We start from the raw sequence: 26942 nt of genomic DNA, 5'->3' as shown, positions 1-26942 counted from the left end.
CATGGAGTTCTCCTGCTTCTACACTGCCACCATGGCTCAGCCCCCCTGCTTGGCACTTCTTATAGAAAAAATAATATTCCTTCACAATCACATAAGATAATTTGTTCAGTTATTCCCTAATTGATGGACATCCCATCAGTCTCCAATTCTTAAGTACCACAAAAAGAGCTGGCATAAATATTTTTGTACAAGTAGGTCCCATCTTCTTTAAAAAAAAGAGCTCTTTTTGATATAGACCCAGTATACCTAGTCTACCAACACTATATACCAATATAAGGTCAAAATGGGTACAGAACTCAGACATAAAGCATCTCTGATAAAGACCCCATTTCTAAAATATATAAAAATTGAGTTAAATTCATAAAAAATACAATTCATTTCCCCAGATGATAAATGGTTAAAGAATATGAACAGGTAGTTTTCAGACAAAGATATCAGAGCCATCCATAGTCATATAAAAGTGTTCTAAATCACTATGAATTAGAATATTACAAATTAAAAGAATTCTGAGGTACCATCTCACACCTATCAGATTGACTGATATAACAGAGAAGGTTGGAGGGGATGTTGGAAAAATGGTACACTAATGCGCTGTTGTTGGAAATGTGAACTCCATTCTGGAAAGCAATTTGTAACTATGTCTGAAGGGCTATAAAAATGTGTATAACCTTTGATCCAGTAAAGCAGAAGTCTTCAAAAGGCAAAAAGTATTTCCACAGGCCGCTTTCCAGTGCTGGATTGCACTCTGCCCCTCTTCATGATGGTCTTATAGAAACTTAAACTCCTTCAAGGTTTAACTTAGGTGCTTCCTCTTTTTTGATCACTTTTAATGTTACTATTCTCTACCTCAAATTATCTTGCTATTGCTTATTTTTATAAATGTAGTACCTCCAGGTAGGCAGTCCAGTATCTTATAAAACTGCATTTCCTTTCTCTATAAATGAAATGTCTTTCTTTATCTCTGCCTCATAGAGGACTTCTCTTCCTTCAATAGGAAGAGCAAATATTACCTTTATGAAACCTTTCCATATTCCTTCAATTACTAGCGCCTTCCTTTCCAAACTACCGTGTATTTTATTATTATGTACATGTTTTGTACTTTAACTTCTGTTAAGAAACATATTTATTAAATATATTTATGCTGTGTGTACATGACATGTATGTTCATATTGTCTTCCCATTAGACTGTAAGTACATTGTGAATTGGGAATGTTTTCTTTTTTATTTGTCTACCTTGTATCTGGTACCTTTAAACATCCAGAGTGTGCATGCTTTAGAAATATTTACTAATGATTGATTATATTCATATAAATATCAGTACAATTATGTATTCATAGTCATTTAATTTTTTAACTAAGAGCCTTTGAGTATTCAAAGGGGAAAAACTAAATAGACCTAGGTGATTTCTATTAATGCTGAGAGTTATATCACTCTGCTTCTGGATACTGATAAAGAAAGAACAGTAATGTCCATTGCTAATCTAACTACAAAATTTAGTATTAGCAAACAACTCATCACTGGAACACTCTAATGCAAAGATACATAGAGATATACTTTTTGCCCCCTTCCTGTCCACTTTGGGTTCCAATCTTCACTTCCGGGAAGCCACATTTATAACATCAATCCAGGATGTTGACTTCTTTCAGACCTCTCTAAAGAGTTCCGGGTGACCTGAGGGGAATAGAGTCTCTTCTGCTCCATACTTAGGAGAGCAAAGGGAGGCTTATACAAGTACAACATAGGGTAAGCAGAATCCTAACTACCTTTGAATACATGGATCATGAATTAGTTAGATAAGGATAAACAGAGGGTTAGTAGAATTCCTTTGCTATCTGGTGTTGTCCTCATCATTCACTTTAGTTGTTTCTGTCTATACATCTTATTTGCTGCCTCTAAAGGAACAGGCCTAAATAACCAAGTTCACAAAAGGGAAAATGGGTTTGAAGCAAAGGATAGATCAAGCTAACATGTTCTAGGAAAGTATGAAGAAAGAGAGAGAGGGCATTTGTCAGTGTAAAAGCAGTTGAACAGTATTCTCTTCTTAATTTCAAAATTCATAAAATGTATTTATAATGATATGGTAAATTGTTAAGAACTGATAAGGGTATGAACTAGGGGAGTGATTTTGTGAGCAGAAGTAAGGCAATAGATGTGAGAGATGTTGTATAGAGAGAATTAATAAGGCTTGACAACTCATTGGATAAGGGGAAATAATGGATAGGAAAAATCAAGGATCACTGTAAGGTTGTAAACCTGGTTTCCTGGAAAGAAGGAGGTGTCTTCAACAGAGAAAAAAAATGGAGAAGGGATGAGTTTGGGTCCCACTGTAAATTCTTCCATTATAGACAAGTTGATTTTTAGAAATATGAGGAACATCAAGATGACATATTCACTAAGAAGTGGGAATGAAGTTCAGGAGATTGATTAGGTCTGTGTGTGTGTGTGTGTGTGTGTGTGTGTGTGTACACTGATTATGAAACTGATTAGGACTGTGTACATATGTATGTAAATGTATATACATTTATACATATAGGCACATATGTTTCTAAATTTATATGGATGTAATAAGGATAACAAATATCAAAGGCAGAATTTTAATTCCAAGCCTTTTGTGAGTACTATTTTGCCAAACCACACTACCTTCCTAAGCATTACTTTCAATAGAAACTCCCTCTCATCTATTGCCTCCTGCACATTTTAATTTACCTGTCCTTGTCAACTTCAGAGGATCACTTAAGTTGGAAAGGAGACAAAAAAAGTTAAAAAGGTTAGGAGCCTCTGATAGTAGAAGGACAATCAGCAATGAATATAAATAATGTCTTAAAATTATGAAATCAATGGAAAATATGATTTTAAAATGAGTTATGCATGTCTCAGGAATACATAATTAAAAAAAGAAATTCACAGAAAAACTATATGATGCTTAGAAAAGTGCCAATGGATAAAAATGATTTTTTTTTCCATAAAAATGTCCCATGTGGCTTTAAATTTTCTCCATGTCAGTTCCTTCCTCTGAGAATTAGCTTGGCTGATACAAATAAGGACTCCTTACTCCTTCAGAATATCATGTGGTTTACAATTCAATGTTTTTACTTTGAAATCTTAGGATGAAAGGTGTTATTATAAAAATATAAAGATGCTATGTTATTATTTTACCTTGAGGAAGTTTAAATGGAAAAGATGAAAAACTAATCAAATTCACTCCTCCTCAGATAGAGAGACTCACAAAAGCAAACCAAGGTTAACCACTTGACAAATACTTTCCTATTATTGTAACTCAAAATGGGGAAAAAGTTATTATATTAAATTGCATTGACCAATAATCTGATAACTAGTAGATTGAATTTCTTGCTGAATAGGGCCTTACTACATAATGAAAGCCTAGAGAGAATGTCTGGATACTCTTGAGTAATTGAGTCATTGTCCCTCTATCACTGAATAAATTATTCTTTCCCTTTATGAAAGGACTAATTTCAGGTTATATAACACAAGATTTTAAACTATGAACTTCAATGAGATGATGGCATACTTCCATTTTCATTTTTAAAAAATTACATACTTGTACATATAAACATTCATACAAATAAATGTTTCAACATTTTAGCCAGAAGTTGACATAAGCAGGTTAGAAGCAAAAGAGCATTTTTTATATTTGACCACATTTCAAGGTTTATACATGTTTCTCTAATTAAATTTACATTTTTTGTGTCAGATCTATCAAAACCCCAAATGGGGTCACAAAGAGTCAGACACAACTGAAACAACTGAACAATAACAACTCTCAAATAATCATTTTAGTCAAGGGAGAGGGAAGGGGAAGATAGCTGACTCCATTCAATTGTGGGAACACAATTTTCACCTGATTCATACCTCCCTCCCCCAATATTTTGGCAATCACACTGATTTCCGAATGATTCCAAAAGCTTGTTCATCTATCACCATCTCTATTACCCCACATTCTTTTATTTATTTTTCTGTAAGAACTTGGTGCCTTAAACACTTTTATTATACAGAGGAGCAGAAGGTTTAAAAATCCAGGAAATAATCATTGTGTACTTAACCTAGGAAAGAGCGGAAGTTTTTATATCAAAAGTTTCCAATGTCAATTTCTAGGCCATGTGAAACTTAAAAAAATGTAACTTCGCTGAGTGGATATTAAATTAAACTTCCCCAAATTTTTTTCATTCCTGCAATTTTAGTATTTTTATTAGAAGATTCAATTGATTTGCCATTTTTACACAGTGATATATGAATTGTAGGAACTAAATAAATGCTGATTTGAAATGAATTCTTCATTCTTACCCTCTAAGAATATAGGGCTAAGAAACTGAATTTGCTAAGTTATAAGAAGTTATGACATAGCCAATTCTCTGAAATTTCTCAGGGATTTGGAGTTTAAACTTCTCTGAGAAAGAAGCTGGAGCAAAATGTATGCTTTAGTGAAGCAGCTGGATTTTTTTAATGGGGATGCAGGGCTGAATCTCACATGCTTCTGCACATTTGATGAATTTAATAAATATTTATTGAATGGCTTTTACTTGGAATTCATACTATATCCTGAGAACTTAGTCATGGTTTCTGACTAGGGAATGTCAACTTTGATCAGTGGTGTACCCCTTAACTCTTTAAATGTGGATTGCCAGTATTATTATTTTCATTTGCTAGAGGTTTTTTTGTCGTTGTTTTTGTTTTTTTAATTCTTTGGAAATGCATTGGTGCTAAATCCTTCTATAGTGTCCAGTGTTGAAAAGAGATATGGAATGATTCAAATGGAAATGGCATCAGTTCTCAGTTATGTTCAGATCTGATAGTAAATATTCCCTTTCTGTTCATTTCAGATGCTATTTTTCTAAAATTTTAAAATATCATCCTTTTTATTGAAATGGGATGGTTCATTTCCACCAAAACTAGGTGAACACATAGATCATTTCATTCTTACTTTGCTTCAAGAAGACCTCAGATCTGGGCAGTGAGGTGGCACAGTGAATAGAGCATTGTTCCTGAAGTCAGGAGGATCTGAGTTCAAATTTGGTCTCAGACACTTCACATTTACTAGCTGTGTGACCTTGGGCAAATCATTTAACCCCCATTGCTTTGCCATTCTCCCCTTAAAAAAAAGACCTCATATCACGTTGTCTTTCTTTTACATACTAATTATGTGAGTATTCCCTTCACCAAAGAGGCCTTGCAGTAGTGGGGAACCTGCAGCCTTGATGCCATATATGGCCTTCTAGTTTCTTGAGTGCAGCCTTTTGATTGAGTACATGTTTTACAGAAAAAAAAATCATTGTGTTAATGATATTTGTTCTGTGAATTTTGAATTCAGTCAAAGGACCCCACTTAAGGACATAGAGGGTCACATGTGGCCTCAAGGCTGCAGGTTCCCTACACATGCAAAATGGATACAGGATGAGCACAAATGCAAATTCTGTTTCTGACATACTACTAAGTGAACACATTATAACCCTTTGATTACCAAGGCAATTCTCTAAGATTAAAAGTGATAAGACTATCTTGATTTTCTCTATGACTTTAGGCAATTTCTAAAATGGAAGCAATTCTCTATACCCATAATGATTCAAGTCCAGAGTTAGGAAAAAAGAAAAATATCTCTCCTTCATAAACAGCATTCCTCTTATACTTTAGCATATGTTATTCATGGGTGGATTTAAAAAAAATCATTAATTAGTGGTCAGTTTGCTATACCTTAACATGGAGATGACCTTGGGTGATCAAAGGTTAAATGTCAGCAGAGTTAATGCTCTGGTGGAACAGACTAAATTGGAAAGTTTTCAGCTGTGGTTGCAGTACCAAACAGTCTATCATCAGTGAACACACAGAGTTAAATTACATCCAATTACCCAAGATAGCAAAGACCTTACACTCAAATATATCTAAGATGGTGAGAAATATGACATGCACTGGAGTCCCATATTTAATCATTATAAACTTTTGTACTCTAAAGATAATTAAGAGCCTGCCATTTGTCCTTGTAATTTTTGCTCAGAAGAAACTATAATGCTTCGATCAGCTCAGAGAACTGTACTCTTGGGACGAAGCTGAGAAGGATCTCTACTACATTTTAATATGAAACTATAAAACCATATTTGTTGAAGCAGTGGAAACTATAGTTTACAAGCTTGTTTTGCAACTTTTTTGTGCCCTGTGGTGTATTATAAGATATTAAATATATGAATGGAGAAAAAAAAAGAGTAGGAGAGGGAGAGGTGAAAAAAAGAGAAATGAGAAATATTAAAATTGTTAAACTTCTCCCTTTCAGTATACCCCTTTGAGGAAGCACATTCCTTAATCCTTAGTAGCTAGTGCTCTTAGGCTCAAATCTTATCTTTTCTTTAGAATAAGTTTCCTCTTTGCTAGGTTTCCTTTATGTAAATATACTCACTCTACCTCACTGAGTATTGCTTTTGTAGCTGAGTCATAGAAAACATTTCTAATTCTCCTTTGTCCATCTGCCTGTCTCTCTGATCCAAGGCTAGGTGGGTCAGTAATGCCATGGTAGGCCACAGTTGTTTCCCAGATGGACATCCACATAACTGCTACTCTAACTCTTGGGCTCCTAAAAATAACCTTTGTGGGTTGCTCTTCTCAGGAATGACAGATAGCTCATGAGCCCTGACTGGTCCATTTCTTATTAACAAACCAGCCATTTAATTAATCTTAACCACAACATTTGCTGAAAATACACAGCAACACATAATAGTTACAGAACATCTCAACCACAAACTCAGTAACATTCTCCCACTAATATATACAGTGTCTGTAGGAAAAATAGTTATGGGCTTAAAGGCTGAAGGCAGTAAACATGCATGAAACACATATGAACAGAGAAAGTTATGGCTCTTGAATTATGTGCACATTTGTCTTAGGAACTTTCCTTAAAAGTTTCATATTTTCTTGGTTAAACAATTATTTCCACTCTTGAAATTATCTATTCCACTCCATTTGACTAACATCTTACTGGGCACACCTCCTTAGCTAACTTCGTAGATCAATTGGACTGATTCTCTGTTTTTCAAAGTTTTGAGGAAACCTCTTATTAGTTGAACTTAGTACTTAATAGAAACTGCTGCTAGACAATACTAATATACCTCTCTTACCAACTCACTATCCCACTTTTGGCAGCAGCTATTCCAAACTTTTTCATCTTTCCTTAAACTTCCCAGGGCTCCCCCTACCTTCACTATCTCAGATGAGAACTTTGCCTTCTATTTCACAGAGCATTAAGGTCATGTACCATAAACTCTCTCTTCTCCTCTCTTCCCAATCTCCTATCACTCAGGTCTCTTCTGTCACTTTCTCCTTCTTCACCCACCTCACATGATGAATTAGCCTTACTCCTTACAAATGTTAACCACCCTCCTTGTTCAAGAGATTCTATTCCATCTCCTCTCTTCCAACAGATTGTCCCATTTATCATCCCAATGCTTTCTCTTACTTTCAATCTCTCTACTGGTTCATTTCCTACTGCCTACAAATCTTCCCATATATCTCCCATCCTGAAAACACTCTCACTTGACCATTCCATCCTAGCTAACTCTTGTCCCATACCTCTTCTGACCTTTTTATCTAAATTCCTTGAAAATGCTATCTACAATAGGTGCATACACTTTCTCTTCTCACTCTCTTCTTTCCCCTTACAGTCTACATTCTAACCTTATCATTATACCCTCACCATTCTGCTTTCTCCAAGGTTACTAATGATCTCTTAGTTGCCAAATCCAATGACCTTTTCTCAGCCCTCATCTTCCTTAACATTCTGCAGTTTTGAGCACTGTTGTTCACTTTCTTTTCCTTGATACTCTCATTTCTCTTGTTTGGGGGGATACCATTCTGTCCATATTTTCCTTTTACCTATTTGATTGCCATTTCTCAAGTCTCCTTTACTGGACCCTCCTCCACATCATATCTGTTAAACATAGGTTTTCCTTGGGGATCTGTCCTGAGCTGTCTTCTCTTCTTTCTCTATATTACTTCATTTAGTAAACTCATTCACTTCTCATGGATTTAATCTCTCTGCTGATCTACATCTCACATCACTAACTGCCTTTCAGACATCTAGACCTGGATGTCTGAAAGACAAATTAAACTTGATTATGGAAGAGAATTTATCTTTCCCTCTACTCTCCTGCTTCTGCTTTCTTTATTGATGTGGAAGGCAATACCATCCTCTCTGAGGCTCGCATATTGGGAGTGATCCTCAGTTCCCCCATTGCCTTTTCTCCCAGCCCCCCACTTTACCCCCTGCCAAATCCAAGCTCTTTCCAAGTCATGATGATTTTAACTGTGCAACATCTTTCAAATATGCCCCTTTCTTTCCTGGTCCCACTGTACTGCAGGCCCTCTTCAACTCGTGCCTTCATTATTACAATAGCCTGGTGGTTCGGCCTGCATCGAGTCTCCAACATATCAATCTTTCTTCCATTCAGCAACTAAGTGACTTTTCCTAAAACTCAGGACTAAGCATATAAGTCCTCTACTCATAATCCTCCTTTGACTTTTTATTACTTCTAGGAGTGAATACAAAGTGATTCCTTAGGTATTCAAAGCCCTTTATAACCTAGCCCTTTCCTATATTTCCTGTCTTATATTTATTCCCTGACACACGTTCTTCAATCCAGTGCCATTAGTATCCTTGCTGTTCTATAATGACACTCCATCTCTTGACTCTTGACATTCTTTCTGGCTGCCCCGCCCCATTCTTGGAATGTTCTTCATCTTCTCTTGACTACTGATCTCGCTGGCTTCCTTTAAGTCTCAACTAAAATCCCACCTTTTACAGAAAGGCATCCCCAACCACACTCAATTCTATTGCTTTTCTTTGGTTATTTCCTATTTATACTGTATTTAGCTTGCTTGTTACATATGTGTTTGCATTTTTGTCTCCCCATTAGATTGTAAGATCCTTGAGCTAGAAGCTGTCTGTTGCTTGTTTCGCTATGCCCGGTACTTAGCACAGGGCCTGGCACATAGTTGGCCCTTAATAAATGTTGATTCATTCATTGATTTCTTATTTGCAGAATTCTCCACCTCTCAGTAACAACAGTTGGCAATTCAGAAAAATATCTTCTCTATTGTCTTCTCAGCAGTAAATTATATCACACAGAAAATACATTCTCTCTATTCATTATTTTTCTCAATAATAAGACATATAGGTAGGAGAGTATATTTCTCTCATTCTTCTTCCCAGAAGATGATAAGCACATACCCCAACCTCTTATTTGGTCAACCAATTTGTCCTACAAGTAGTGATAATGCAAAGAGAGAGGTATATTCTTTTTGTTTTAACACGATGTTGAAATACTTTCTCTCTCTAAACTATTTTGACTTAGGATTTGGATTCTTTCTATGAATGAAATGACCTTCCCTTATCATCAATAGCCAAAAAAATGTGATTTTTATAATCAAGAGAATTATATTTGTTCTATTATAGCAGAATCATTCTCGTGTCGATATTTACCCAGTTATTATCCATAATTTCTACAGATTCTTAAATTCTTCATATGTAAATTGCTGAAGTAGACCATGTTCTCTCTTTGCTATGATATTCTGCCTGCAAATGAGTAACTAAGTGCTCTTCTAAGTACTTTAAAACAATGTATCTAGACAAATTAACTGTCAAGATTTAGTCCCTTACACTTTTACCTCCTTATTTTCATCTGAGAACATTACAATATAAACCATGTAAGGGCTATTTGCCAAAACTATGCTACCAGACATCTTTGATTTTGGCGATTCCCAGTTTTCCCATCCAAACCTCTCCTGTTTTCTCATTTCTATGGTTGTGAGGAAAAAGAAATAATGTTGAATACATGCAACAGTACTTCAACTAAGGGTCTAGCAATTTTTATGATGCTTCATATGCATATGTGTACACACATATTGCCAGTGAAAGCCTGAGTGTATTGATCTCTCTCTCCCTTGCACTATCATATGTAATAAAATGAAGATATTAGGCATAAGAACTTACATATACATATATAATACACACAAACATTATATATACATATATATATATATATATATGAAATTGCAGCCTAAATTGCTACTCCTAGGCTAATTACTCTGTTAGCATATGTGTTTAAAAATACAATTTTAATTGCAAAAGTTTTGCTTCAATGAATCAGTTCATTTGGAAATCTGTTTTATTTTCAGTTGTCTTCTTTTATGGACTGAAATGTCTTTATACATATTCCTGAAGCAAAAGAATCAGCTGAACTGAATTACTGATATATGAGCATATAAGATTGTAAAATCCCTCTGTCAGCTTCTAAATGTGTGGCAGATTTAAAACAATTCACATCGCAATATAAAGGCAGAAGCAAACAATGTTGTTTTTTTTTAATGCGGTTGAATTTTAAAATATCTAAAAATAAGACACAGCTATTCTAAAGTACAGCAAAACATATTCTAATATAAATTAAACCCTCGAATTTGGACATTAGGACAGTGGAGCAATGGGAGAGAGTATTAATATAACTGTAATTAAGTCATGTAATTAATATTTAAATTAATATTGGGTGGAAATAAAGACAAGTACCCAATATAAGATATTCTGCAAAATATCCCTTATTTTTCTAGAAGAAATATAGGACTCAAAGTTGATATGATTCCCATGGAAGAGACAATGGGATAGGAATACTGCTTATAGTGGAATGTTAATAGGAAGTTATGGTAAAAAAGAAACTTCACACTAGAGTCTGAGCACTTGGATTCAGGGTCTGCTTCTGATGTTTTCTATCTCTTCCTCCAAACTGGGCCTCACTTTTGTTCTCTTACAAAGGAGAAGGTTGGACTACTACCTGTGAACTCCCTTTTAGTTCTAGACCTATGATGGTAGATCTCCAGTAGAGTGGCCCAGGGATCTTTGCTTTGCCCTAAGTAGATGATAACAGATTGATTAAAGTAGATGATAGAATTATGATCAAACAAACAAAAATACAAACAACTTTGCCAGTAGAACACTGGAACAATTTAATAAAATGAAATTGATGAAATTATTAGGACAAAAGTATTCTTATACTTGACATCAAACAACTTCATAAATGAAAGATAAGTTAGATATGGTTAGATATCAATTTGTCTGAAACATATTTCAGAGGATTAGTTGAAAGCAAAATGAATATGGTAAAGACCATGAAATGGCAGGGAAAATTAAGTTAAAGTGATATGGTTTTGCAGTTTTGCATTTGGATAAGCAGAGCTTTAAAAAAAAAAGAAGGTGATAATACTTGTGTATTCTGCCCTGATCAGATCACATATTAAATATTTTGTTTTCTTCTGGATTAAAACTTTTACTTAAGGTAGTGTTTATCTACATGATGTTTAGGAGAATAAAACCAGAGTAGTTCAAATCCTTTAGTCCATGCATTCTGGAGATTGATTCAAGGAATTAGGGATGGTTAACTAGGGAAAAAAGAGTCTAGACATATAATAGCTATCATGTATTTAAAAGGCTGTCATGTGGATGGCATTTTAAACTGTCTGATTGACATTCTTTCTTGTAAGGTTTGATGTAATGGTGATTCTTTGAGTGTGGGTTGGAGAAGATAGCCACTAAGAACTCTTAAAACTCTGAAATTCTGAGATTCTGTGGGGTCTTGCAAAATTTACCATATTATCTACTTCACCATGGATACTAGATTTCTACATTAAGGGATACATACACACCCACACACATGGGTGTGTGTGTGTGAGTGTGTGTGGGTCTGTGTGGTGTGCATGTGTGAAATAGAGAAAGGGAGAGGAGAGAGACAAAGATAGATTGTGTATAATTTTATATGTATAATTGTATATATATATATATATATATATATGTATAATTTCACTGTAGCTATAATTTACTTATGCTTTAGGAAATCCTGTCATGTGATTCTTATGGAAGATATGGAGAAATGTGAGGTAGACAATAGCACGATAACATGGATTCAAAACTGTCTTAATTTGTGACACAACATCATTTTTAAATGTTTCTAATAAAGTGCTACTATAATCTCTTCTTGGAGCTCTACTGTCAAATATTTTTATTCATTTTTTTCAACAATGAGTAAATACATAAATGAAACCCATAGCATTATCAAATGACATGAAGCTGGCAGGTCATATTAACACATTTAATAACAAAGTAAATATTAACAAGTGCAATGTAGGCTAGAATGTTGAACTGAAAATAATGAAATGACATTGAAAAGAAATAAATATAAAGCTTTACACTTGGGTTTAACAAATAAATTTCACATGGTGATATATGATACAAAACCTCACCTGAAAATGTTATTGGAATATTATGGTACTGCAGTTTAAAAATTAGACAACATGTGATATGATAGAAAACAAAAAATACAGTTTTATTCTATATTGAAGTAGGCAAAGTCTCCTGATAACTTTAAAGTATTAATATTCAATCCTAGATTCTACATCTTAGAAAGGACTTTAATAAGTTGAAGAAAATGCAAATAAGGGAAAGCACGGTAATGAAGGGTCTTAAGATCATGCTATAAGAAGCATGGCTAAAGGAGTTAGGGACATCCAGTGTGAAGATAAAAAGTCTAGGATGGGCATGATAATTGCTCAATAATTTGAAGGATTATTTTGTGAGGAAGTAATTAGACATTTCTTGGGGGCCCTAGGGGCAGAGCTGGGGGGTTAGGGGTGGGCGGGGGATGGATAAGAGCTCAAGAAAACCAAGGTTTGAGTTTGGTGAAAGAGAAAACTTTCCAGAAATTAGAATTTTTCAAAAATAGAGAGGACTTCATTTTTTGGTAGCCTCTTTTCCCACTGTGGAGGTCTTAAAATTAAATGCCAACAATTAGGGATGTTTTAAAAGGGATTTTTATTCAAGTATGAGTAAAATTTGAGTTCTGAAGCCCCTTAAAATTTCATGATTCTGCATATCCAAGACTCAGGTATAAATTCACAACCATGGCACCTAGATGGCACAGTGGATAGAGTGCTAAAATTGGAATCAAGAAGACTTAAGTTCAAATTTTACTTCAGATATTTATTACTGGTGTGGTTTCAGTTAGGTCATTTAATCTCTATGTTCTTTACTTTCCTCATCTGTAAAATGTAGCAGTTGAATTCACTGATTTGTTAGGTATCTTATATTTCTAAATGTATGACACTATCTTCCATGGGTTGGGGTATGAGGGGGAGTTAAGTAGTGTAGTGCATAGAGCACTATGCCTGAAGTCAGAAAAACATGAGTTTAAATCCATCCTCAGACACTTACTAGCTGCTTGACCCTGGGCAAGTCACTTAACCCTTTTTGCCTCAGTTTCCTCATCTCTCAAATGAGTTAGACGATCAAATGACAAATTGCTCCAGTATCTTTACCAAGGAAACCCCAAATGGGGTAATAAAGATTTAGGGAGGGGCAGCTAGGTGGCACAGTCAGTAGAGTGGCAGCCGCGGAGTCAGGACCTGAGTTAGGATCTAACTGTGTGACCTTGGGCAGGTTACTTAACCCCAATTGCCCTCCAAAAAAGCAAAAAAAAAGATTTAGAGACTGGTATGACTGAAGAACAAATCCTCTATAGGTATGCTGAAAAATGTTAAACAACTAATTATTAGGAAAAAAATATATATGACATACTTTTAAGTTTAATCTGCATTATTAATATACTTCAAAGCGTTCATAAGTTTAAACAACCAACAAAACAATGAATCAAGACCTGATTTGTAGAGCTTGTTGATTTCCAAGTTGTAAATAAGTGCTCACCCTGAAAATTTAATAATTGTCTCTCCATACCTGATACCATCTGGCTCCAACACATCCTGTAAGTATCATTCTGTGAACACTATAATCAAACAAAGAAAAAGTTAGAGAATCATTTGGTGAATGACTGGCAACCCCAATATTCAAAAGTGTTAGTGTGTGTGTGTGTGTGTGTGTGTTGCTGTTGTTTTAGCAATACTCCTACTGTTTTTGTTGGAATACATAGAACATAGGCTATTGAAATGCAACCTCAGTAGGTATCAGTTCAGCAAATAGAAACATTTTGTATATCTGCTCTTGTAAAGCAGTTGTATGGATGAGTATTGTATCACTGCACAAAGCTCAAAGCAAAAAGCTTCCTGCCAAAGTAACTGCATCCTAGGAGGCATTGTGATCACTGAAAGGAGTAATGATGTCTCTTAGGGACTGGCACTTCTCCAAGAGCTTTACACATCGACTTCGCCCTTTCTGGACAATCAAATCTTGTACTGTGGCTGCCCACTCCATGTAAAAACAAAAATACTTTCTTTAGACTCATTCTTTTGCTTGTAAATTAAGGGAGAGTGAAAGAATTAATTTTGCTTTTTCTCATTTGAGGAAGAGAACAAATAGATTTAGAAGGTGTTGTAAAACACAATCTACATACTTCTCAACAATCAAACCACAACCATAGGGAAATAAGTACATCTTAGAAGTTGATTTTGGTGATCATTTCATGTCAATTTTCTCAGTTTTTTTTTTCAATTCAGTAGTCCCTTATGAGATATATGTCACATGTATTGGATGGTTTTAAACATTGTGAGAAAATCAAAGTACAGATTAAAAAAAAAAAACCTGGTCACTGCTTTCATGTAGCTTATAGTTGAATAATATCTTCATCATGTGACTTTTCACTAACAAAATGTATCATGACCTATTTCTCAATGTACATAAATTTTTCTTCCCCAGTGTTTATATCCGTGCTTCCAACCAACATCTAGCCTTTATAGGTTAAAAGAAATGTGGATGTTTGTCTGCATAGCTGCACACTTTTCTTCTTGTAATTTTATAATCATCACCCAAATGGAAATTTTATTGGTTCAGAAAATCATTCAGTTAGATATATGTGCCCGTTTAGAGATTAACAGATCTGCTTCATTTTATAAATGGAGGTAATTAAGCCCAAAACTTTGAAAAACATTTACTCAAGTTCGCAGAGGTAGTAAATAAGAGACTCAGGATTCAAACCCATGTCCTCTGAATCCAAATCCAGTGCTACTTTTATTACCTTTGCAGCTTATATTTGAATAAAATAACGCACTATCCCCATTTTTTTTCCTCTGTCTGCATTTTAACTGCCTTTTCTAGGAGTAATGAGATTTTTTTCTTTAACCTCTAATTCTAGTACTCCTAGAAATAATTTGTTTGTATATCAAACCTTGCATAATATGGACTAGTTATTGATACTTTGATCAATATCATGCCTTTTAAAATTCCTATAAAGTTTTCATAAGGTTGTTTTTTTTTTCTTATCTATGCTGACTTTTCAAGTGCTTGAGGTACTAAAGATGTCACTGTCTCTTATTTGCCACCTCCCTCACTATTCCCCTAATCAGAATTAAAACCTCTGATTGCAGGGGGTGGCTAGGTGGCATAGTGAATAGAGCACCGGCCCTGGAGTCAGGAGGCCCTGAGTTCAAATTTGACCTCAGACACAACACAAAAACTAGCTGTGTGAATTTGGGCAAGTCACTTAACCCCAATTGCCCCTCCAAAAAAAAAATTAAGGGGTGGCCAGGTAGCACAGCGAGTAAGAGCACCAGCTCTGGTGTCGAGATGATTTGGGGATTGAATCCGGGCTCAGACACTTAGCACCCACCCATAAACACCTGGCCATGTAACCTTGAGCAAGTTACTTAACCCCGAATGCTTAAAAAAGCAAAAACAAACACCTCTGATTGTGCCATAGATGCTTTCATCCACAGTCCCATAGCAACTCTGAAAATGAGCAAGGTAGTAACATTGCTTTGTATTTTGGATCATGAAAAACCTGGCTAAGATTAGAGGATAAATAAAAACATTTTGCACATTGAAAGACTTCAAAAATTCTTTCTTCACATATATTTCTGATCTAAAAGGTAATAGAATGCGACCAAGCAGAGAAGATATGCATAGTGATTGAAAAAACAAATTGACCTTAATTTTCCACTCAAATTTTCATGGCTATTTAGCAGCATTCTTAATACTGTCAACAAGGAGCATGTTGTTAAAAAATACTGTTTTATTCATAGACATCAGATCCCCAACAGTGTAAAAATAGCCATTTGAGATAAGCACAGTATTTAGTATTAATGAACTGGCACAAAAGACTGGAAGGAGCAGCAGTTCCATTAGCATTGATTTCTCACTTGTCAGGGCTCATGATGGATTTAGTCTAAGCCTCTAATCTAAGAGTTAGCATCATCTAGTGGGCAGAACACAAGATAGAACACAGTGCAGTTTGGTCTAGTCCAAAATGCACCACTGATTACATTCAGAAATTACATCACAATTCCTGATGTGCAAGTGATAATGAATAATAACATGATATATTAAGGATATTGAAATGCTATTTGGAATGAAGGTGTGGAAAATGTTTCTCTAACGGGGAAACTAAGGGAAAAGATATTTTCTATATAGAAAGGGGAAAGAAAGGGGAGCGTATAGTGTCAAAATTCAATTCAATTCCACAATTATTAATTAAACAAATGTTGTGTAAAATCACCATGCTACATACGGAGGAAAAAACCTCAAAACAAACCAAAAGGAAAAAAAAACGATCCCTGCCCCTCAAGAAGCTTATTTACATTCAACCAAAGGAGAAGTACAACATTTATCCAGCTACATAAAAACAATGTAATCTGAGCTTCATTGTATCATAATATTAATTGATATTTTATAGCATTTTAAAGTTTACAAAAGTTTACAAAACCAACTTATACATGTCATCTCTTCTGTTTCTTACAACACAGAAATATTATGTAATGTGGAGATATTTTACAGATAAGGAAACAGAAGATCAGAGAGGAAATTTGTGAGAGACAAGTGCATTGAAAAGACAGTCCCAAATACAAATAGAGCTTATACAGTTATAATCAAAACAATAACTAGGAATTCTGGCCCCTGAGATGAATTGAGAGGTAATAGTGAGGAGTTTCTGGGACATCCTAAAGCAAATTCACAGCATCATTCGTCACAGAATCAGAGATCAAGAGACTTTTGGAGTTGAAAGGAGCTTTGTTGGTCATTTAATATAATCTGTAATCCAAAAGAATCCCTACTACAGCATGCATGATAAATAATCATACATTTTGCTTCAAAAACTCCACTAAGGGGGAATACACTAACTACTTCGGTAACCCATTCCACTTTTTGATAGTACTAGTACTGACCATCACACGTTCCCAAGAATTCTGTGTCAGAAGCAGTCATATTAGACAGACATAGGGGAAAGTGGGTTCTGAGAAAGGGCCACGATGGCTGGGGGACTTTTTTTTTTAACAATATTTATACTTTTTAAATGCTTTGATTGAGTTTTGCTCTAGAATCTATTAGGAACTGATGATCTAATTGTATTGGATATTTATTTTTTTTATTCATAAGCATTTGCTTCTACCTCTCTTGATTAAAAAAAACTTTATAATAAATAAATACATAAAAACAAATAAGAAAATAAATTTCCATTTCTTTTGCATGCTAAATTATCTCATTTTACATCCTTTCACACCCAATAATGTGCCAAATAACTCATAAGTAAAATTTAAAAAGACAGAGTCAAAGGGCCAGACTTCAGAGGTACTAATTTTCCCATCTTCTAATTTAACTATGGTCATTTCTATTACTTCCTTGTTAATCTCTCTCTCTTTTCTGAAAAGTCCCAAAACCTCTGCATCAACGTATTGTTTCTTTTTCTTGTTGAATATAAGTGATAGGGAGCATTTCACAAGCATACAGTTCTAACAACTTTTAGCAAGATGATAGTTGAGAGATAATATAATCCATCATTTGACACCAGAAACTCAGGTTTGTGACCTCCTGGTCCATGGTTTTTTTTTTGTTTCTTTGTTTGTTTTTAACTGCTGGAAGAAAGTCTTCTGGTTCACATCTGATAGTTAAGTAAAAAGAAGAAAGGATATCCTAGGAGAAAAAAAAAGTTACTTAGAAGATACATGAAACACAGATACACTATTGTTTCCAACATTTTGAAGGCTATCAGTGACAAATGATATAGTTGGAAATTAGATTTAAAATTTAGAGGCTTCAATGCCACCCTATTTTATAGCAACATTGTGCTGCCCTGACAATTTTAAGTCAATTAAAGCAGGAAAGATGATGTTAAAAGAATAGAAAAGTGAGCTTTCTTTCCTTTAGTTGTTTGGTTCAGCTTGTGCATGTATGGAGAACACTGGATATATTTCTAGATATCAGAACTTGAAAATTAAGTACAAGAAAACTTTTCATCAAGCAACAAATTGAAAATTATTAATTTAAAAAATAAAATTAGGGGATATAAAAGAAACAAGCATGTTTAAAGTATCTATTATGTACCAGGTATTTCTCTAAGTGCATTGCAAATATCATTTCATCTGATCCTCATAATGTCCCTGGAAAGAAGGCGCTGTTATTTTTCTCATGTTATAATTTAGGAAAATGAAACAGACATCGGTCACAGAATTTCCCAGAATTACACTGCTTTAGTAAATATCTGAGACAAATTTGAACTCAGGTCTTCTTGACTTCAGGTCCAGTGATGTATCCATTGTACTACTAAGCTACTTCATAAGGAATTTGATCACACTGGACTCAGAACAGGAGATCTCAGATGAAAAAACTCCCTCTATTAAAGAAAGTTGCTATGTTCTGTGAAATTTATAGTCATAGAGAGTTGCCTAGAACCCCAAAAAGTTAAATGTCTTTCCTAAGTTCACACAAACAGTATATACTAAAATCAAACATAAGCAACTCTCCAGAGGACTGTGGCTGTGAACAGCTTTAATGTTCTGGTTGCATAGTATAGTGAACTCTCTATTTATTCAGCAGCAAATTAAAGCAAAACATTCACAGAAACCAAAGTACAGCATTCACAATATTATAATTTAACAACTTATCACTAAAGTGCCACATAGTTTTCACCAAAGTAGTCACATACTTTTAAGCAAAAGATATCATTCAGTAAGTCCTTAACTCAACCTTAAGGAGCAAACCTCATTAAGGAACACAAAGTACAAAGGTCAAAGGACTCCAGCCTTAGGTCACAATAAATCATGATCTTCTCAGTCAGCATTAAGTATATAAGGAGAGATCTTTTCAACTTGACTTGAGACTGGCTCTCAGATTCCATGGTTTCTTGTCCACTGATCCAGCTCCTACCTGAATCTACCCAACTGTCACCTGGGTTCAAAGGTTGGCAGCTTTCAACTCCTAGTCCAAATCCTCGGCCAGCTCCTCCTCCACTTACTGTTCCATATTAAAGCTCACAGTGTCTATTCCACCACAAGTCCTTCAACAGTTTCTGTTTCTGGGAAGACAAAGCTTTACAGAGCCAAAACATCATTCATACACATGATCATCAATTCACTATCTGCCTATGAAATCAACATAGATCCACAAACAAGGTCCAAGAGGTCAACACAAATCATCAGTAAAGTCCCAGGATCTCTGAATCCCTCCCCCAGGGCTTCTGTAAACATACAAGAAAATCCCATTTCAGGGCTTCCAGTAAGATCCCAGTACTTCTGTACAAAGCATCACGAACAAAAATCAACACAAACAGAAGAGATAGATTGTCTAGCCACCACAAAGTTCCCCTTCTCAATTCTGCCACCACAATTGCTCTCTTCTTAGTTCTGCTCTCTCCCATATTGTCCTAGTGCTTATATATGGTCATGAGCTCCTCCTCTTCCTATTGCATGAGAAAAAAGGGGTTCACAAGTTGTGGGGTTCACAACTTCTGTTTCTTAACAAAGACTTGATATAATCATGGGAGGCTTAAAAGAAACGAACTGAAACAAGGTGCTAAATAATTAAATACCTGAAACAAGGTGTTAAATACATTTTTGCTTGCCATTACATGTATGCAAGAGGCAATACTTAAATCCAGGCCTTCCTGGCTTTGAGATGAACTCTTCATCTGAAAAGAATTGCTGTCTAATGAAATTAAAACATTTAATAAGCAGAATGTATGGTAGAATGAAAGACCATGAAAACTTATCATATTTGTAATTAGGGACTGAATTAAATCATGTGTGTGTGTGTGTGTGTGTGTGTGTGTGTGTGTGTGTGTGTGTGTAGGGGGAGAAATACAGATAAAATTTCCATAATGAGCAAAGCAAGTATGTGATGAGATTCATTGAAAAATTAAGTGAAAATTTGTCTGAGTTGTTTGTTTTAATAAGAAGAAATATATTTGAAGTCCAATATGGTGTTTGTACAAAATGTTAATATAATCTGTGTAAGTATACAATATACATTATGATGACTAAAATATTGTTTATTTATGAGTGTGTGTGTGTGTGTGTGTGTGTGTGTAGGACATATGTAATACTATTAATCTCAATCTCTATATAACTTTTCTACCTGTTGTGTTCAATCCCAGAAACCAATTAATGGATAAGGAGTGAACTTGTATTTGCTCTTATCTTTAGGGCACGATGCAATCAATTTACTAGGGGAAAAAACAAAACAAAACCCTAAGCAATATAATGAAGGATTATAATTTTTTTAATAAGTTTTTGTACTCCCATAAAGTAAGATGTATAACATTGCATTTTATTAGTTTATTCCAAAATTGCAATTATATCAAAATTAAAATTCTTTATCTAGATTTTAAGACAAAAAATGTACTCCAATAAAGGGGAAAAAATAAAGTGCTAGAAAGTTTCACAAGAGTAAGATGCATGACTCCTTCCTCTTGTTACCACATACTTACTTCAGTTTCTCTTCCAGTTTGATTTTCAAAAAAATTTAGTGTGTGTGTGTGCATGTATATTTCCATGTGTAAGAGACAGAGAGATATAGAGAAAGAGACAGACACAAACACAGAGACAGAGAGATAAAGAAAAATCCATCAACAGAAGAAGGTGAAGAACATGATGCAAAGGATGGATCATAAAATTTTGATTGATAGAAACATGGATTCAGTACCTTCCTCTGACACATGCTGGATAAATGGTCAGCGGTAAGTTTATTAACAGATTAATGTGTACAGTGTGTGTCATACAAGCAGGCATCCATCAAATATGTGTATATACATATTTACGTGTATGCACACATGCATATGTAGTTTATATAGCATTAGGATTAATGGTTCTTTAAATGTTTGATAGAATAGCTTGTGAATCACTCTGGGTCTGGGGATTATTTCTTAGGAAATTCATTGATGGGTTGTTCAATTTGTTTTGCTAAGATTAGATTATTTAAGTATTTTATTCCCTCTGTTAATCTGGGCGATTTATATTTTTGTAGATAATCATCCATTTCATTTGTATTGTCAAGTTCATTAGCATAAAATTGCACAAAATTGTTGCCAGGGAAGAGCCAAGTTGGCAGAATAAAAGCAGGAAATTATTGAGCTTTTCCCCAATTTCCTCAAATACCTGTTACAAAAGACTATAAACAAATTTTAGAGGTACAGAACACACAAAATTACAGAATAAGATATAACTCCAGCTGAGCAGAGCCTGACAAACTGATAGAAAGAATCTATCACATGGGCTGGGAGTGGAGCGAAGTCCTGCATGGGACAGTTCAGCACAGACCAGCCACACAGATCAACCAGAGCATACTTCAGGGGATTGATTTACTAGCAGCTGTGATGGTTTACAGACTCCTCAATCCATAAACACCAAAAAGAAAGTAAAAGGTTAGTGTGGAAACTTTGTTGGAACTGGGTGAGAGAAGAGCATGGTTTGGCCCCTTTACTCAAGGGAGAGGAGATAGCAGCAGCTACAGTCGCTGTGGTGGTGGCTGACTCCAGAGGTACAGACACACAGATGGTGGGGGGAGGGGAGGGACAAGAAAATGACCAGAGGGAAATTCCAGGACTTTCTCTGCTGGCTCAGAGGCAGGATTCTCTTGCTTTTCCCTACTTGTATGTGGGTTCTGGGGTAAATAGCATTGATGTGGCAGAGCTTGTTGATACTGTGAAGAGATAGTCTTCCACACAGTTCTGAGGCAGGTGCTCTGGCAACAGTTGTGCAAAACCCCATAAATGTGAGACACAACACTCTACTCTGGAAGCAGAGTTCAACCTTGCAAAATAGTTCAAAAGTCAACTATTTGGCTGGCAAGATGAGCAAACAGAGGGAGAGAAATCAGAGTATAGAATCTATTTTTTTTGTGAGAAAAAGTATTGAAACATAGAACCAGAAGAAGACAAGAAAGTCAAAACTCTTGTGTCAAAAAACTCTAATAAAAATAGAAATTTGTCAAAGGCCATGGAGGAACTCAAGGAGGATTTTGAAAATCAAGTAAGAGAAATAGAGGAAAAAGTGGGAAGAGAAATGATAGTGATGCAAGAAAATCATGAAAAACAAATCAACAGCCTGCTAAAGGAGACCAAAAAAAATCCTGAAGAAAATAACACCTTAAAAATAGACTAACACAAATGAAAAAAGAGGTCCAAAAAGCCAATGAGGAGAAGAATGCCTTAAAAAAGCATAATTGGCCAAATGAGGAAGGAACTATAAAAACTCACTGAAGAAAATAATTCCTTCTAAATTAGATTGGAGAAATTTGGAATTAATGACTTTATGAGAAATCAAGATATTAAAAGCAGATTAAAAAGACTGCAAAAAAAAATAGAAGGCAATGTGAAATATCTCATTGAAAAAAACACTGACCTGGAAAATAGATCCAGGAGAGATAATTTAAAAATCATTGGACTACTTGAAAGCCATGATCAAATAAAGAGCCTAGATATTATCTTTCAAGAAATGATCAAGGAAAACTGACCCGATATTCTAGAACAAGAAGGTAAAACAGAAATTGAAAGAATTCACTGATCATCTCATGAAAAAGATCCCCAAAGAAAACTCCTAGGAATATTATAGCCAAATTCCAGAGTTCCCTGGTCAAGGAGGAAATATTACAAGCAGTCAGGAAGAAACAATTTGAATACTGCTGAAACACAATCAGGGTAACTACAAAATGACTCCTAATAAAAGTCTTAATTTCCTCTTCATTGAATTCATCCCTTTCATTTTCAATACTAGAAATTTGTTTTTCATCTTTCCTTTTTTAAATAAAACTAACAAGTGGTTTATCTCTTTTAATTTCCCGCAACAAAACCAGCTTCAAGTTTTATTTATTAGTTCAATTGTTTTCTTACTTTCAATTTTATACATCTCTCCCTTGATTTTCAGAATTTCCAATTTGATTTTAATTGGAGTTACTTTATTAGTTCTTTACATATATATATATATATATTTTAAGTTTCACGCCCAATTCATAGATCTGCTGCTTCTCTATTTTATTTATGTAAGCAACTACAGATATAAATTTTCCCCTAAGTACCATTTTGACTTCATCCCATAAATTTTGGCAAGGTGTCTCATTATTGTCGTTTTTTAAATGAAATTGTAAATTAGTTCCAAGATTTGTTCTTTGACTCACTTATATTTTTAGGATTATTTAATTTCTGATTAATTTTAATATCTCTCCATTGTCCATCTTTGAATGTCATTTTTATTGAGTTATGATTTGAAAAGGATACATGAACAATTTTGCCTTTTTTGCATTTGGTAGTGAGGTTTTTATGTCCTAATATGTGGTCACATTTTGTGTAGATACCATGCACTGCTGAGAAGAAAAAAAAAGTATACTGCTTTCTATTCCCATTCAATTTTTCCCAAGAGATATTTCCTATTTATTATTTTCCTATTAATTTAAATTTCAGAATCTTATTCACCTCATTAAATTCATTCTTGTTTATTTCATTTTTGGATTTATTTAGCTCTGAGAGGGAAAAGCTAAGGTCCCCTGTCAGTAAAGTTTTATTTTTTCTTTATTTCCTCCTGTAATGTAGCACATTTAACTTAAAAAAATTAAATGCTATGCCATTTGGTACATATATGTTTAGTATTGAAATGACTTCATTGTCTATGGTACCTTTTAGCAGTATTTAGTTTCCTTCCTTATTTCTTTAAAAATATCCATTTTTGCTTTTGCTGTATCTGAGATATGATAACTACTTCTGCTTTCTTTACTTCAACTGAAATACAACAAATTCCATTTGACCTCCTTTCCTTTACCCTGTGTGCCTCTACTTCAAATGTGTTTCCTGTAAACAATATATTGTAGGATTCTGGGCTTCTTTCACTTTACGGGGGAGTTCATTCCATTCACATTCATAATTATGATGACTGTGTATTCCCCTACATGCTACTCCCCCCTTCTTTCTGCCCCCTCTTTCTTAGCCCCAACCCTTTCTTTCCTCACAAGTGTTTTTACTACTGATCACCACCTTCCCCAATATACTTTCCCTTTTATCCTGCTTCACCTCTCCCTTATGTTTTCCCCATTCTTATTTGCTTTTTTGTATACAACAGTTTCCCTCTTTGAACCACTTTTGATGGGAGTGTAATGGCAAGCATAGAAGTACTTCATACCTTGTTACAGCTATTGAATTAACACCTTGTTTAAGTTCAAGTTTCTTTTGAGCCTTGTATCAAGTCTGTTAAGAAACAGAAGGTGGAAGATGGTGCAGTGGAAGCAGGACTTTCACAGGACTCTGGCTTCCACCTTCCCCAATCCATGTAAAAGGGGATTCTAAACAAACTTTGGAGCTATAGAACCCAGAAAATGATACAGAAAAGCTTACCTCCCACTGAGGAGAGCACAGAAGGCCAGCAGCAAGTGGCCAGCATGGCGCTCTGGAAGCCAAGCCCAGCCACTTGGGAGCTGAGGTTTTAGCCCCAGGGTGGGCCTGACCAGCCGCCAGCTGAAGGGACTAAAGATCAGCAGCAGCTGTGGCCGTTTCCAGATTTATCAACACATAGATGCAAAGGACAAAGTGAGATATCAGTGCAGTGTGGACTTTGGGACCCGTAGTTGTAGATGCACAGCTTTTGCCCCCAGGGCGAGACGACTCCGTCCAGCTCCACATTGCAGCTTCAGCTCCTGGCCTGCAGAGTGTAGGGTGACCAAGCAACCAGTCTGAGGGGTAATCGCTCTTGCTGTAACTTGCTTGGATCTGGATTGCAGTCTAGAGTGGAGGCCCTGGGGTGTGTAACCAGCTTGCTGGAGCATGTGGAGGCCTCAGAGAGGGCACCCAACTGTACTGCTAACAGCTAAGAAAACCCCAGCATGTGGGACAAAAGTTCCCCTGTTTGGTGGCAGAGTCCTACTGTGGCAAAAAGCCCAGGGGTAAAGTGACTGAGGGGCGAAATGACCAGACAAAGGAAGCAAAACAAACAGAAGACTCCAATAATAGACTCCCATTTTGGGGACAAAAACAAGCAAAGCATGGAACAGGAGGACAGGGAAATCAGAACTCCTGCACCAAAACCTTCAAAGGAAAATATGAGCTGATTACAGGCCATAGAGGACCTTAAGAAGCAGATAAGAGAAGTGGAGGAAAAATGGGGAAGGAAATGAGAATGATGCAAGAAAATTACGAAATCAGAGTCAACAGCCTGACTGAGGAAAATCACACCTTACAAAACAGACTGACTCAACTGGCAAAAGAGGCTCAAAAAGGCAATGAGGAGAGGCATGCCTTAAAAAGTTGAATTTGCCAGATGGAAAAAGAATCTCAGATAGCGTTGTTCTTGGTCAGTGAGTTTCCATCGTAGCTTTAAAGGGAAACTTTCACGATGTCCAGAGCCCTAGATGTCCTGCAGATGAAGGAGGAGGATGTCCTCAAGTTCCTGGCTGCAGGAACCCATTTGGGAAGCACCAATCTGGACTTCCAGATGGAACAGTATATCTACAAAAGAAAGAGTGACGGCATCTACATCATTAATTTGAAGAGAACTTGGGAAAAACTTCGGCTGGTGGGTGGTGCCATTGTTGCTATTGAAAACCCAGCCGATGTTAGTGTCATCTCATCCAAGAACACTGGCCAGCGAGCTGTTCTGAAATTTGCTGCTGCCACTGGCGCCACACCTATTGCTGGACGTTTCACACCAGGCACCTTTACTAACCAGATTCAGGCAGCTTTCAGGGAGCCTCGCCTTTTGGTGGTCACTGATCCTCAGGCAGATCACCAGCCTCTGACTGAAGCATTGTATGTTAACCTCCCAACCATTGCCCTGTGCAACACAGACTCCCCACTTTGCTATGTGGACATTGCTATTCCATGTAACAACAAGGGAGCTCACTCGGTGGGTCTGATGTGGTGGATGCTGGCCCATGAAGTCCTGCGGATGTGTGGTACCATCTCCCGGGAACACCCCTGGGAGGTTATGCCTGATCTTTACTTCTACAGGGATCCAGAGGAGATTGAAAAGGAAGATCAGGCTGCAGCTGAGAAGGCAGTGACAAAGGAGGAGTTTCAGTGTGAATGGACTGCCCCTGCCCCAGAATTCACTGCTACTCCACCAGAAGTGGCTGATTGGTCTGAGGGAGTACAGGTGCCAACTGTGCCCATTCAGCAGTTCCCCACCGAAGATTGGAGTGCTCAGCCAGCTACTGAGGACTGGTCTGCGGCTCCTACTGCTCAGGCCACTGAGTGGGTAGGAACTACCACAGAGTGGTCTTAAAACCCAGATGCTCTAATAGTGTTGGAAAAATGCTGATTGAAAAATAAACGTTGGTTGCTTAAAAAAAAAAAAAAGAATCTCAAAAGCTCAATAAGGATAATCATTCCCTCAGATTTAGATTAGAGCAAAGGGAAAATAGTGACTTTAAGAGAAATCAAGATGATGTTAAACAGATCCAAAAAATGAAAGAATAGAAGGCAATGTGAAATATCCCATGGGAAAAACCACTGACCTGGAAAACAGATCCAGGAGAGATAATTTAAAAATTATTGGACTACCTGAAAGCCATGATCAAGGAAAGAACCTAGAAATCATCCTCCAAGAAATTCTAAAGAAAAATTGCCTTGAAGTTTCAGAACCAAAAGGCAAAATAAGGGTTGAAAAAATCCACTGATCTCCTCCTAAAAAAGATCCCAAAAAGAAAACTCCTAGGAATATTATAGCCAGGTTGTGGAAATCCCAGATCAAGGAGAGAATATTATGAGCAG

At 35.9% G+C, this 26942-nt stretch overlaps 1 protein-coding gene across 2 annotated transcripts in view; it reads left to right on the top strand.

The window, feature by feature from the left end:
* The window catches only part of LOC138174745 (small ribosomal subunit protein uS2-like), a 653351-nt gene extending 626854 nt beyond the window's left edge, over nt 1-26497 (top strand). The window contains exons 2-3 of one of the 2 annotated variants that reach the window (XM_069105042.1): nt 25534-25750; nt 25823-26497. In XM_069105042.1, coding sequence (XP_068961143.1) covers nt 25567-25750; nt 25823-26454 — 816 coding nt within the window. In that variant the 5' untranslated portion in view covers nt 25534-25566 and the 3' untranslated portion in view covers nt 26455-26497. Of the gene's footprint in view, nt 1-25533 lie in introns of both variants that reach the window. The other variant, XM_069105041.1, reaches the window with a different exon arrangement.
* The last annotated feature ends 445 nt before the right edge of the window (nt 26498-26942 follow it).

This window comes from Petaurus breviceps, unplaced genomic scaffold (assembly GCF_028583685.1).
Source record: "Petaurus breviceps papuanus isolate PSGF00001 unplaced genomic scaffold, PetGlider_PUasm1.0 76, whole genome shotgun sequence".
In the NCBI taxonomy this organism is placed as follows: domain Eukaryota; kingdom Metazoa; phylum Chordata; class Mammalia; order Diprotodontia; family Petauridae; genus Petaurus; species Petaurus breviceps.
The sequence above is the reverse complement of the archived record's forward strand: the minus strand, read 5'-3'. Positions and strand labels throughout refer to the sequence as shown.